Raw genomic sequence first — 14,953 nt, forward strand, 5'->3', positions numbered from 1 at the left:
GCTGTGTAATCAGAGAGCGTGAGAGTAAATATGGACACGTCAGGTCTTTCTTTGTTTTCAGCTTTGTCACAGTTGTCAGGGGATATTTGTGACATTTTCTATTACATAATACATTCACACAAAAAAAATTAATTAATAAAAACCTGCATAGGATGTCTCGATGTGGTTGTTTGACTTGGATGATAAGCAGTTCTAAGAAATGTGAGGGGGAATGATCAATAAATGTTGATTTAATTTTCATTGATTCATGCCAGGGGGTCCCAATTACAATTACTTAGAAAATGCTATAAAAAGAAGCATTTTCACCGACAAAGTAATGTAAAACGTCATGGCCAATAGGCATTTTTTGGGGAAAAGAAGGTTCAATTCATGTGTAAATAAATCCTGTATTCTTTCTACAGTTACACTTATTTTACTGGTTGTTACTGTTCTTAATACGGTAAAATACTGTATGTCAGTACAATTAAATTAGTGTTGAATTACAGTGAATTTTATGTTTCTGGGACATTAAATGACTGGGCAGATTTTTTTCACCAAAATTGAGAAAACACACTTGTACTGTTAAATAATGGACGGCTGCTGGACCTTTTACTGTTTTTTCACAGTTTTTGGTTTTTTTTTATAGTGTACTTAATTGTATACATAACCAGCTACCTTGGAGGGACTGACAAAACATTTAAACACTTTGTAGTGTTTTGTGTTACAATCTAAAGAAGTACAGGGTCAGTCAAAAGTCACAGGACACCGTTTTATCTTATTTTATTTTTTATGCTGTCACAAGCCTCCACGATGCGGTGCTGACGGTGGTGTTTGTTGCGGATTTTCTCAGCGCACACGATTTATTTGAGATGACCCCAGAGATAAAAGTCGATGATAAAATAAAAACTAAAATAAGATAAAACCTAAAACCTATCCTGTGACTTTTGACTCACCCTGTAGTATTACAGAGTATGAAGAAAGACGAACACAGTCAAATGTGGTGTGTGTTCACCACTGTGAGTTGCCCTTTAAAGCCTGAAATAATCATTTAAAAGTCAGATTTAGAGTTTTTTGGACTGTGTCATATGTCTTTGTGCATCACTGTCAAACACACAGGCTCAAAAAGAAGGTTCGAATCGATGTGCAGGTCTCAAGTGCAAAAACAATGTTATAGTCAAGGCAATAGTAGAAGATACACCCTTCACCAAGCTTTGACCTCCGAGTTCTATACTAATATTATTTCAGCACCCTTGTCAGATTCGGTGATAACTTTATCACCATTACTACCCAATAGATCCACTTTGACTTCCTTTACATCTTCTTCTCACATTCTCAGTGTTAAATACAAAAGCACATTGGACCTGATGTGAAGGTTTCGGTGCGTTACAATCAACATCAACAGTCTACAACAACCAAACATCACATTACGAATGGATGAATGAGTGAAAGGTATGGTTTCTGATGACGCTTTCTCTAGTGTAGCAGGTACTTAGTAGCACCGACAACTTAAAGGCCTGCATCTTCAGCTGAGGCTTTTGGTATTTTCACAGTTGCGTCAATGTAAAAATACAGAGATGCATCAACCTGACCATTCAAATGCATTGATTTTGTCATTTTATTCACTAAAATAAAGCAGATGCTCTTTGTTTCGACCACAATGAAATTCTCAGGATATTTCGACAGGCAGGGACTAAAAGCTTGGTGTATTGTTTGTACTATCCAGTACTGTCTATTTACTATCGATACTCTTCAGTTACTCCAAAGTCATTTGCAATCACTTGCAGTAAGTCCAAGGCTGCTTTATTAGAAATGATTAGATCAGTTGTGTAGCAACAGATAGGCTACACATGCTGTAATGGCACCTATATAGTGGACCTATAAGATTTCTCATAAAGTGGACGCTGATTTCACTCATAATGCCCATTTTTGCCCTGCAGGTGTCCAGCGAAAAAGTAATAATAATTATTTCCAAAGTGATGTATGACACATAACGCTATCTTAAATTTGGTGGTATGTTTTGACTCATTTTCCCCTTAACTGTGTTTTAAATGATTTTCTGCCTGTTTTCCTTCCTTAGAAAGCTACACTACCTGCATTTAGAGCCTGGGAGATGTGAGGAGCATCTTTAAAAGATATAATAGATATAAAAGATATAATTAGAGATAATGCGATCCCCATCAGGAGGCTGTGCATTGCTTAGTTTGCGTTCACTTCAACCGCACAGACAGAACGTTCAGACAGAATATTCCAGATGAGAGCGCCCTCCCATGTGGGTTTGTTTACTGTGCTACTGGTCTTAGAGCTTTAATCAGGCATGAGATGTTGGTCCATTTCTGAATATACCTCGAGAACATGCTCTCCCAAATCAACCGTCGTCCGATAAAATTCTATTCAAACCTGGCAGCAACACAAAGAAAATTCTGTTTGAAACAGCCTGTAACTCAGAAAACAGACTGAATGAGCCTGTAGCCTGACCGAATTCTGTCTAAACTTACTGCAGCCTGAGAGGATTCTGTCTGAAACCAGCTGCAGCCTGTTAAGATCCTATCCAATCCTGACCGTTATGCAGAGAAAATGCTGTCCGAAACAAAAAAAACAACTAAATGAGACTGTAGTCCCACCAAAGTCTGTCTGAACCCAAATGACTTGGCAACTTTCTAAGAGATGTTATCTGTAGCCTGAAAAATCCTGTAGACTGTAGTCCAACAAAATGATCTGAACTCAGCTGTAACTGAACAAAATTCGGTCTAAACCAACTGCAGCCTGACAAAATTCCACTTCAACCCAAATTTAGCCCAAACAAGAAACTGTCAGTCATTTTGTGGATGCTAATCTGTTGAATTATTGTTTAATTTTTGTTTTAGTTATAGTTTAGTTATGTTTTAACTAACTGTAGCCAAACAAAGCTCCGTTTAAACCAACTTGAGAGAATTCGGTCTGAAACCAACTGCAGCCCAACAAAGTTCTGTCTAAACAGACTGTGGCCTGAAAAAGGTTCATCTAAATCAAGTATAGCCTGAGAAAATTCTGTCTAAACTGACTGTAACCAGCAAAATGCTGTCTAAACCAAACGTAGCCTGACAAAAGTCTGTGCACACCTGACGATAATCCAAAGAAAGCTTTCTGAAACTGCCTGTAGCCCCACCCCCCCCAACACCCCCCCAAAAAAACGACTGATTGAGGCTGTAGGCTCTCAATATTCTGTCTGAACTCAAAAGTTGCGATATTTTAAGTGAAGTTATCTATAGCCTGCAAAATCCTGTCTGGACAAGACTGTGGTCCAATAACGTTGCCTGAACTAAATTATAACTTAACACAATTCTGTTTGAACTGGACTGAACCTGACAAAATTCTGCCTGAACTGTCTACAGCCAGACAAAATTCTGTCCAAACTTGGCTGTAGCCCAACAAATTTCTGTTTGAACCCAACTGTTTCCTGACAAAGTTATGTCTAAGCCAACTGTAGCCCAAAAAAATAGTCTAAACCAACTGTAGCCCAACAAAATTCAGTCCAAACCGACTCTAGCCTGAGAAAATTTTGTCTAAACCGGCTGTAGCCAGCAAAATTCTGTGTAAACCAACTGTAGCCCAACAAAATTCTGTCCAAACCGACTCTAGCCTGAGAAAATTTAGTCTAAACCGACTCTAGCCTGATAAAATTTAGTCTAAAGCGACTCTAGCCTGATAAAATTTAGTCTAAACCGGCTGTAGCCAGGAAAAATTCTGTGTAAACCAACTGTAGCCCAACAAAATTCAGTCCAAACCGACTCTAGCCTGAGAAAATTTAGTCTAAACCGACTCTAGCCTGAGAAAATTTAGTCTAAACCGACTCTAGCCTGAGAAAATTTAGTCTAAACCGACTCTAGCCTGATAAAATTTTGTCTAAACCAGCTGTAGCCAGCAAAATTCTGTGTAAACCAACTGTAGCCCAGCAAAGTTATGCTTAAACTGACTGTAGATCAACAACGTTCTGTCTAAAGCATCTGAACTGTCTGAAATCGTCTGCAGCCTGAAGAATTTCTGTCTGAACCTGAATGTAGACTGACAAAATTTGACTGTTGCCTGAAATAAATGGGTCTGAAACTAATTGTAGCCTGACGCAATTCTTTCTGAACTTGGCTTTAGCCCAACAAAATTCCTTCTGAGCCCAAATTTAGCCCAAAAGAAACTATCAGTGATCTTCTGAGTGTTAATACGTTAAAGTCTTGTTTTAACATCTGCAACAAAGGAAGCAGATCAGGTCTCCACAGGCAGACCGAATGCAGTTCTACACTCTGTTGAATTATTGTGCCCTGTGCCTCATTTCCAGACTTACTCTAACAAATGCTCTGCTGGCTGCCTCGGTATTCAACTCAATCAAATTGCTGTTTCAATTTTGTTAACATGAGTCTCTAGCATCCCAGATTAAAAGGTGATTAAGGTAATAAATGCAGGGAGAAAGAAAACAGTAATGGAGGGAGATTAACTAAGGGGTGAAATGAGAGGCCAGCTTGACAAGGCCCAACTTACTTTTGAAAGAAAATCTTGAGTTTGGACAAATATTTCACACTTTAGTCTGAGTCAAGTGCTTTTCACGATTTCTTGGTGCTGCCCCAACATCCCCCCCCCCCCCCCATCCACAACACTCTCAATTCTCACTCTACACACTGTCTCAGTTTGATTTCTAATCCACCTTGTCTTTCAGTGCTGTGAGGGTTCGGGTGTAAAGGGAATAGTAGATCATAGCTGCCGGATACCCATACATACCTACTGTGTTGCACATCTGCTGCATTGGATTAGATTTCTGTCAGTCATACCGTTCTTATGTAAGCTCGGCTTGTCAATCAGAAGGCGGCTGGGCATTCGCTGTGCTCGTGTCAATCATCTCTACTACAAGCTCACCATCTGAAATTTGCGAAAGCACCGAATAGAAAGGAATACGTGGGAGTAGAAAAACGGACGATTGCAGCAAAAGTGTGTTTAGTCACTTATAGTATTTTTAGTAACAAGCTCGTTATAAACACAGTGGTTATAGTGACGTCCACACCCACCGTATAGTTTATTGAAGACCTCCACTCATTGATCCATTTATGATATCCTCCTACTTTACTAAATATGCCACTGCTGTCAGAACAAAACCTCATATTTTCAAACTGGTAACTTTACAGGAGAAGGAAAAAAACGTCTTTACTTTGAATGCAAGCCAATGGAACCAGACGTCTTTCCAAGTCATTTTAGGTCATTTGCTGTAGTCCATTCATCATGAAATTTACAAACAATGTAAAGGCCAATAGGCATTTTCAAATTATGCCAAAAACTGAAAAACGGCAAAAATGAAGATACAAGGTTTTGTTCGCACAGCAGCGATATGTGAAATTACATTAAATGCAGTCCATCTGTTGCCATGCCACTGTCATTGTTGTCCAGATATGATTTGTTCATCAGACCATTGTCAATCTATAGTTATGGGGTTTCCAATATAGTGGCCATTGAGTAAATATGATTTCTCTTTACTGTGCGCCTACAGCTCGGCGCACAAGTCAGACCACTTTTTGTTTATTTCATTTCCAGTCAAGCAGCTATTAAGTTTGAGTTCTTCTTTTTTTGAGATATCCATGTGGAAGTTAGATATGAGACAATCTTCTTGAATGAAGAAGGAAAAAGTCAAAAGAGCTCAAAAATGTAACTACTAATAAAAGTATAAGTGCTGAAACTACCTCCACCAGGTAAACAGCACTTAAAGCTTTCATGCTGGTTTTGCTGGTGACCATCCATACTAATGGTATGACCCCTTAATTAACCCCTTGGAATCTTATTACGTACTAGTTTATTATAGACTGGTTGGGCTATTCTTAAGCAATAGAAGTGTGTAATAAAATGTTTTTTGGTTAAATAAATGAAGGGTGGTTTATGACTTGTGTACAGTGCTGTATGTGAGTTAACCTGTTCATGAGTTTGTGTCTAGCCTATTTTGGAGTGATCCACCTTTTTAAACAACATCTGAGTCGAATACAAAAAAAAAAAATCCTTTGTTCTATTCTTTAACACAAGCTGTTCAATTTAATCTGCAATCAATTCCGTGCTTATGCTCCCTGCATTATTAAAATGCTCTATTTGACCAATTATTGTAGCTGTTCTTTTTTACGTAAAAGTGGCACCTATTGAACCCTGTTGATGTGACTCTCGAACAAAGCACACACGATAAAATAAGCACTCAGCGGATCTCGGTTAGCCCCCGCATGTCTGTGAGAAGCATGATTATTCCCTGATTTCCTTCACTGCAGCAGGGCTACCGACGCTACCTGCTTTCAGAGCCTTTTCTTTATGAAAAGACGTCTTTAAAACCCATTCAATTAGAAATAATGCAGTACTGATCCAGTATTGTGCTTATTTTCTGAAGAAATGACACGCTCCATTCTTTTTCTTTCCCTCTGTCTGTCTCCTTTTCTTTCTTCTGCTCTGACTGGCTGCCCCTGAACCTCTGCAGATCATTGAGGGCTTGTTAGAACTGCACTGAAATCAGTGTTGCATTGGACTTCTATGCCAAATCAAATCACATCAAATCACGTTTATTGTCACATCACATTTACACAGGTGGAAAGTGAGTGAAAAACTTAAAACTATATATGTATATATATATTTATATATACTGACTCTGAATATACACATATGCACTAGTATTGCACTATTCCAATGTACAGTTGTACAGTAATACGTTATGAATAAAACTATGAAATGTACTGTTGTTCTCATTCTGTATGTGCAGTGAGTCTGAGGGAGACATTAAATGAGATGCAGGTTCTCAGGGACAGAACACTCATATAGAAATCTTCCAGATTGTACAGGATATGGATAGAAGATCTATATGTGTAAGTACAGATTTGCTAGATTGAAGATACAGAGGATCAGGGTGAGTCTGTTGGTGTGGATGAGGTTTAGATTGTCCATGGAGATCATTATGACAGAGGATCAGGGTGAGTCTGTTGGTGTGGATGAGGTTGAGATTGTCCATGGAGATCATTATGACAGAGGATCAGGGTGAGTCTGTTGGTGTGGATGAGGTTTAGATTGTCCGTGGAGATCATCATGATAGAGGATCAGGGTGAGTCTGTTGGTGTGGATGAGGTTGAGATTGTCCATGGAGATCATTATGACAGAGGATCAGGGTGAGTCTGTTGGTGTGGATGAGGTTTAGATTGTCCATGGAGATCATCATGACAGAGGATCAGGGTGAGTCTGTTGGTGTGGATGAGGTTGAGATTGTCCATGGAGATCATCATGACAGAGGATCAGGGTGAGTCTGTTGGTGTGGATGAGGTTTAGATTGTCCATGGAGATCATCATGACAGAGGATCAGGGTGAGTCTGTTGGTGTGGATGAGGTTTAGATTGTCCGTGGAGATCATCATGACAGAGGATCAGGGTGAGTCTGTTGGTGTGGATGAGGTTGAGATTGTCCATGGAGATCATTATGACAGAGGATCAGGGTGAGTCTGTTGGTGTGGATGAGGTTTAGATTGTCCGTGGAGATCATCATGACAGAGGATCAGGGTGAGTCTGTTGGTGTGGATGAGGTTGAGATTGTCCATGGAGATCATTATGACAGAGGATCAGGGTGAGTCTGTTGGTGTGGATGAGGTTTAGATTGTCCGTGGAGATCATCATGACAGAGGATCAGGGTGAGTCTGTTGGTGTGGATGAGGTTTAGATTGTCCATGGAGATCATCATGACAGAGGATCAGGGTGAGTCTGTTGGTGTGGATGAGGTTTAGATTGTCCGTGGAGATCATCATGACAGAGGATCAGGGTGAGTCTGTTGGTGTGGATGAGGTTTAGATTGTCCATGGAGATCATCATGACAGATGATCAGGGAGAGTCTGTTGGTGTGGATGAGGTTTAGATTGTCCATGGAGATCATCATGACAGATGATCAGGGTGAGTCTTTTGGTGTGGATGAGGTTTAGATTGTCCGTGGAGATCATCATGACAGAGGATCAGGGTGAGTCTGTTGGTGTGGATGAGGTTGAGATTGTCCATGGAGATCATCATGACAGAGGATCAGGGTGAGTCTGTTGGTGTGGATGAGGTTGAGATTGTCCATGGAGATCATCATGACAGAGGATCAGGGTGAGTCTGTTGGTGTGGATGAGGTTGAGATTGTCCATGGAGATCATCATGACAGAGGATCAGGGTGAGTCTGTTGGTGTGGATGAGGTTTAGATTGTCCATGGAGATCATCATGACTCAGAGGTGCAGTGACAGGCCTATAGACTGATACACCAGCACTACTGGCTGTTCAGCAGCCTGACGGCCCAGGGGAGGAAACTGTCTCGGAACCAGCTGGTTCTGGACTTTATGCTTCTGTACCTCCTCCTGCTCAGCAGCTGTGAGAACAGACAGTGGCTTGGGTAGGTGGAGTCCTTTAGAATCCTCCTGGTATTTCTCAGGCAGTGGCTGGTGTTTGGGAGCTGGACCCCGGTGATGTGCTGGGCTGTCTGCACCACCCTCAGCAGAGATTTCCGCTCACCACATCTCCAAAAGTTTGGACACCTTCTCTTTTCTTTCGAAATGAAAGGGTGTTTATAGGGAGGTTGCCCTTATTGCTGCAGCCTCTGTTCTTCTGAGAAGGCTTTACACTTGATTGTTGTGAGGACTTGATTGCATTCAGTCTCATGGGCATTAGTGATGTCAGTTACTGATGTTAGATGATCAGTTCTGAATCATAAATGCCATTTCAACTCGTCTCAAAGGGACTGGTGTTCCATCATGCCAGAGAACCCAGTTCTACTGCTCCACAGCCCAATGGTAGTCCAACCCTGGCACTGGTCATGGTGACATTAGGCTCATGATTGGCTCCTTTAGAGCACCCCATTCTACTGGTCATTGTTTTTCTATTGAGATTATGCAAGCAGTGACTGCACAACTGAACACCTGTGTCAGTGATGGGTTGTAACTCAATGGACTTAAAGAAGGCGTGTATTAATATTTTGGACATATAATTTATATGACATTAGCACAATTTTATTTAATAATTCATACTGAAAATTTTGTAGTGATTACTGAGTAAATTATAATAATTACTGAGTAATTTGTAGTAGTAACTGAATAACTTGTAGAGGATACTGAATAATTCATAGTAGCTACTGGAAAAATTCATAGTGCTTACTGAGTAATTCATAAGGGTTTCTAAATAATTCCTAGTAGTTACAGATTAATTCATAGTGGTCACTGAATCATTTTAGTGCTTACTGAGTTATTTACAGTAGATACTAAGTAATTCATATTGTATAATAAATAATTCCTAGTAGTTACTTAATAATTCATAATGGTTACAAAAAATCATAGTGGTTACTGAGTCATTTACAGTAGTTACAAAGTAATTCATAATGGTGATTAAATCATTCATAGTAGTTACTGAAACCATTTAAAGTAGGAATGATTGTTAATAGGAACAGTATCAGATTTTGAAATGCTTATGTTTTTGCTGGTATTAACAACAAACTTTTTTCTTGCTCGTTTTTCTTCATAATTTAGTCTGTTTAGATAATTCTTCCCCAGTCATACAAACCTGTGAAGCTGGGAGGGGGAAGGCCAGCAGGGGCTTCCTCTCAGACACGTGAAGCTCCAATGCATCATTTCACAATATCACTGCAGCTCAACACGCTTGCAGGAGAACACTAATCCTGTCAGCCAACAGACAGCTGTGTTGGTTTGCATCCCACTGACTGATGGAGAAAGGGGGAGGGGGGGGGCATATCCCACCCACCTACCCACCCAGAGAGAGAGAGTAACACACACACACACTCAAACACACACACACACACACACACACACACACACACACATACACACACACATATATAAACGCATGCTGCTTGATCTGCTGCTTTATTGGGACTGGCACCTTTGAAATTGCTCCTTCATATTTTTTTCCAATTTGATCGGAGGTATGCGTGCAGGCAGGAAGGATAAAGACAGTCCTGCCAGCGGAGTCTGCAATCTCCTCCAGCAGCCGGAGCTGATTTACTCTCTGTCTGCGTTAGACAAACAGATACAACAAACAACATGAGTTTCCCTGCCATATTGTTCCATCTCTCAAGGCTGCGATGTTTAGACTCGGGTGGAAACACTGTTTACACTCTTCAGAACGAAGGCTCCTGAAAGACTCCTGACTTAGGAAAAAAAACAGCCAGCCATCGCTGAGAGCTTCTGTAAACTTTTAAAAGGTTTTTCACATTCAGTGAATATAAGGTGCATGGTTTTTCACCAAAGCATCCACCTAAAGTTCCTTCAGGTAACCGAAGCTGGTTCGTCTACAGCAGGGATGTCAAACTCAACCACGGAGAGGGCCTTGTTTAAAAATCTCAGTGGATCTGTGGGCCAGATGTGCTTTAATTTGACTTTTCTAACAATTTGGCTCCAACTAGCCATCGTTTATTCAAAATACGGCAAAACTACAACAGAAAAAGTTGTTTTATATGAAACAATAGACTACGTCAGGTGCGTTAGGTGTTTTAAAACAGCCCATTCGCTTTAATTGGATGCAGTCCCATACACTGTTGTTTGGGGGGCCCACATTACGATGCAGTGTATGCTGGGAACTGTAGTACAGCTCTTGCTGAAATGGGCTAGTATTAGTAGAAAATGTTTATAATTTTGCAGGCCGAATAGGATTTTGCTGCGGGCCTTCCTAGGCCCACGGGCCTTGGGTTAGACACATGGGCTCTGTAGCATCGTTACATTTGTAATACAGGTAAAATTAATACCCAGAGTAACGCGTAAGTTTAGCGTAATAATAATGTAATTACACTCTAATTACAATGCAATAATTAAGCCATGTCATATTAGTGCAGCATCCACCCCCCCCCAATACACCCCCACCCATACATCAATCATCAATGAAAAGGGACCACCATAGGACCACCACTGTCTGCGTTTTATATGCGGTCCATTCTCAGCACAACAGTTACACATTGACATTGTAGTGTCATTGTATCAGTATCAGTGCTGGGTTAAGAATCGTCCCCCAGCCAAAAATATTCGGCCGAGAGCGGCTCTGTGGTCAGAAACCGACCACTAATGAAGGACTAGATGATGAGTGTATGCCAGAAATGGGGAGCTACAAGGGAGGGGTTTCTGATAAAGTGGCCAATGAGTGTATGAATATGGCAGGGCTGTTTTTATGGTAAAGTGCAGCTCATGTAAACGTCTCTGATTGGCAGGTACTCAGTTCTGGTGTCTGCTGGACATCGTGCCCATCAAGAACGAGAAGGGAGAAGTGGTGCTGTTTCTGGTGTCCCATAAAGACATTACGGACAATAAGAAGGACCAGGATGAAGAGCAGTGTCCAGAGACAGGTGAGCACACACACACACACACACACACACACACACACACAGAGTGTTGGGTACTAACAAAAAACATGTAATCTGGATTATGTAATCTGATTTCAAATATCCAGTGCTTCTCATCACAGCAGGAGACCGTCAAAAATATGTGTAATCAGATTGCAGGTACTTTTTTTGGATCACTGTTTTTTAGGGATTACATATAATCAGGGATTGCAATAAATCAGCCTGATTATGTTGTGAGTGAGCCCATAATCTGGATAACAGCTGAGGGTCTGTGACTGATAACATACCTAGTTTGCCCTGGAAATTCCCCACTGAACTTTACCCCTTAATTCCATAGCGGTCACTCACTGTAGTGCTTCTGAAACGTGTACATCATTTCTACATTAAAACACACAACGTGTCCAAAAGTTTGTGGACACCTGCTTATCCGGCACCTCCTCTGAAAATCGGGGTGTTAATGAGGAGTTTGTCCCCCCTTTACTGCAGGAACAGCCTCTACTCTTCTGGAAAGGCCTTATACTAGATGTTGGAACACTGCTGTGAGGATTTGATTGAGCATTAGTGATGTTGGATGATCAGTTCTAGGTCACAAATGCTACTCCAGCTCATCTCATGGGCATAAGAGCTCCATCACTTCAGAGAATGCAGTTCCACTGCTCCACAGCCCAGTGTTTGGGGGATTTACCCTCTAGTCAATGTCTAGCACTGGGCATGGTGGCCTTAGGCTCATGAGTCACTGCTTTAGAGCATACCTTGCTACTGGTCAGTGCTTTTCTATGGAGATTGCACAAGCTGTGACTGAGCACCTGAACACCTGTGTCAGTGATGGGTTTAAAGTAGCTCAGTGGACTCATAAAAAACTCTGTATGAATATTTTTGGAAAGATCATTTTAAAAATGACATTAGCACAATTTAGTCTATCAGTTTGGCTGCATTAGTGGCTTTGTTTACATCTTAACTAGTTCATTATGCAGGAATTGTGAAAACTGGTGGAGTTCACCTTTAATTAAAGTGTGTCAGACGTTTACGTGAAGCACATACACACTTAGGCTTCCACACAGAGAGCAGCTTAATCAGTGTTGGCATATTTAGAGTTTGTAAGTCAAACATGCTCTTTGGCTCATTTCGTTATCATCATTGTGAAGACGCCCTGCAGTAGAGCAGGACTGGCGGTGCCTGTGTTTTACTGCTGATACTGTTTGGTCACCAGAAATAAAAAAAAAACACTCACCACAGACGGAGACACAGGAGAGAGAGAGAGAGAGAGAGAGAGAGAGAGAGAGAGAGAGAGACAGAGAGAGAGAGAGACAAACAGAAAGAGAGAGAGTCAGAGAGAGAGAGAGAGAGAGACAGAATGAGAGAGAGAGAGAGAGAGAGAGAGACAGAGAGAGAGAGAGAGAGAGAGAGAGACAGAATGAGAGAGAGAGAGAGCTAGAGAGAGACAGTGAGAGAGAGAGAGAGAGAGAGAGAGAGAGTCAAACAGAAAGAGAGAGAGTCAGAGAGAGAGAGAGAGAGAGAGAAACAGAAAGAGAGAGAGAGAAAGACAGAGAGACAGTCAGAGAAAAAGAGAGAGACAGAAAGAGAGAGAGACAGAGAGACAAACAGAAAGTGAGAGAGAGAGAGAGCAAAGGGAGAGAGAGGGACAGACAGAGAGAGAGAGAGACAGAAAGAGAGACAGAGAGACAAACAGAGAGAGAGAGAGACAGAGAGACAAACAGAAAGAGAGAGAGAGAGAGACAGAGAGAAAGAGAGAGAGACTGAAAGAGAGAGAGAGAGCGGAGAGGGAGAGAGAGAGACAGAGAGAGAGAGAGAGAGCAGAGAGGGAGAGAGAGCTGAGAGGGAGAGAGAGAGACAGAGAGAGAGACAGAGAGACAGAGAGAAAGAGAGAGAGACTGAAAGAGAGAGAGACAAACAGAGGGAGAGAGAGCAGAGGGAGAGAGAGAGAGAGAGAGAGAGACAGAGAGACAAACAGAGAGAGAGAGAGAGAGAGCGATTACCTCAGGCTTCCTCTATATGCTTCACTGGAACACCTGTCCCGCCCCTCCTCTGTGATGACTGAACACCTCCCTCTCCCTCTCTCTCTCTCTCTCTCTCTCTCTCTCTGCCTGATGAGTCATTCGTTCTGAAACAGTCGTATGTAGGTCAGCGTTCCACGCGGCGATAGCTGTTACCGTAATGCTGACTCTTCTTCTCTCCTCAGAATGAAAACAGAGGCGAACTGACGGAGGGGTGAACAGACAGTCCGAGCGAAGAGGCACTTAATAATGACCATTAGCTCGACTCTCTCACAGGACTTATCCTCTTCTTTAGGTCTGCTAATTAGCCAAAGTTAGCCTTGTTAAATGACCCATATCCTCGGTTTGTGTGATGGTTTTTGTGACATCACAAAAGCAGCGAAATTCAAAAAGGCTGCAGCGTAGTTTACATACATACGCTGTGTGAACTGTATGCAGGGGCAAGTAAATGCATGGCTTAACCTAGGCTGAAGCCCAGGGGCCCCAAGCAATTCAGGGCCCCTGATTGGCCATCTTTTTTTTTCTACCCAGATTGGTAAAAGGCCTACCCAATCAAATGGGGCAAGAAAAGTAAGTAAGCCAACTTTTTGGGAAAATGAAATTTGATTTATTTATTTGTTTCCTGTGGCTGCTGTCACTGTATTATGGCCAATCACATTATTACGATCTCCGACAAGCCCCGCCTTCGTTTCTCAGCCTGGCAATCACTGCACAGCCACCGCGGATATCTGCCTTCTTCAACCTCAGTTCATTATCACGGCACCAGTGTTTGAATTTGAGCTCCGGTTCTTGTTAAAAGGTGTCACTGAGGTTAAATGTGAGATTCTATCCTGTAGAAAATGTCATTTTCTACCATCGCCGTTGCAGACATTTGGGGCAAGAATGGGCCGGGTGACATGAATAAACATCTCCACCATGGCCATGTACCTCACCTACCACAATTACCTACCTAGATCACTGAATCAACGATAGACTACAGCTTATTGTGGACCATGACGCTGAATTGGGCTTGTTATTTGCCAGCTTCTTGTTCAGTTTTTCCCATTCCACCTTAAATGATGCAGTAGTTACATTCTGGCACCATTTAAGGTGACACCAGAACTGGGTTTATGCTGGTTGGAGCTTCCCTTTCACCAGCTTGTTATTTAAATGTTCCGTTCAACCTGAAATGGTGCAGAAGTCACAGACGCCAGAACGCAACTGCAACACCATTTAAGGTGGAACAGAAAATTGAAAAAGAACCTGGCAGGTAAGGAGTTAACTTTAGTGGTGTTGAAGTTTGTACAATAACATTACTGAAAGTTGGAAGTTCACACCGTTAGTGACTGTTCACCCCTTGTCACCCAAATGGTTGATCACTTATTGACTGTAGGTGTTTCTGAACAACTGACCATTGGTTGCCATGGTTTCACCGATGCCAAACACAAATCAGATTCCCGCTACAAATAAAAATCCTGGTGAAAATTTGCTTGTGTGCTTATTTTTGTTTAATCAGTTTGTGAGGGAAACGTTATTTGATCTTTGTGATTGTTGTCTATTTGTGACCTGTAGTAGGAACAATTATCTACGGACCAAAAACAGCGCGCACTGTTTCATAGTGGCAGAGATAAAGTGCGTACTATGCTGC

General features: G+C 41.6%; 1 protein-coding gene across 1 annotated transcript in view; it reads left to right on the plus strand.

The window, feature by feature from the left end:
- Window positions 1–14,953, plus strand: part of kcnh3 (potassium voltage-gated channel, subfamily H (eag-related), member 3) — a 223,997-nt gene that overhangs the window by 130,135 nt on the left and 78,909 nt on the right. Inside the window, exon 3 of the mRNA XM_017702980.2 lies at window positions 11,180–11,314. Within this exon, the coding sequence (XP_017558469.1) occupies window positions 11,180–11,314 (135 nt within the window). The remainder of the gene's footprint in view (window positions 1–11,179; window positions 11,315–14,953) is intronic.

This window comes from Pygocentrus nattereri, chromosome 6 (assembly GCF_015220715.1).
Source record: "Pygocentrus nattereri isolate fPygNat1 chromosome 6, fPygNat1.pri, whole genome shotgun sequence".
Taxonomy (NCBI): Eukaryota; Metazoa; Chordata; class Actinopteri; order Characiformes; family Serrasalmidae; genus Pygocentrus; species Pygocentrus nattereri.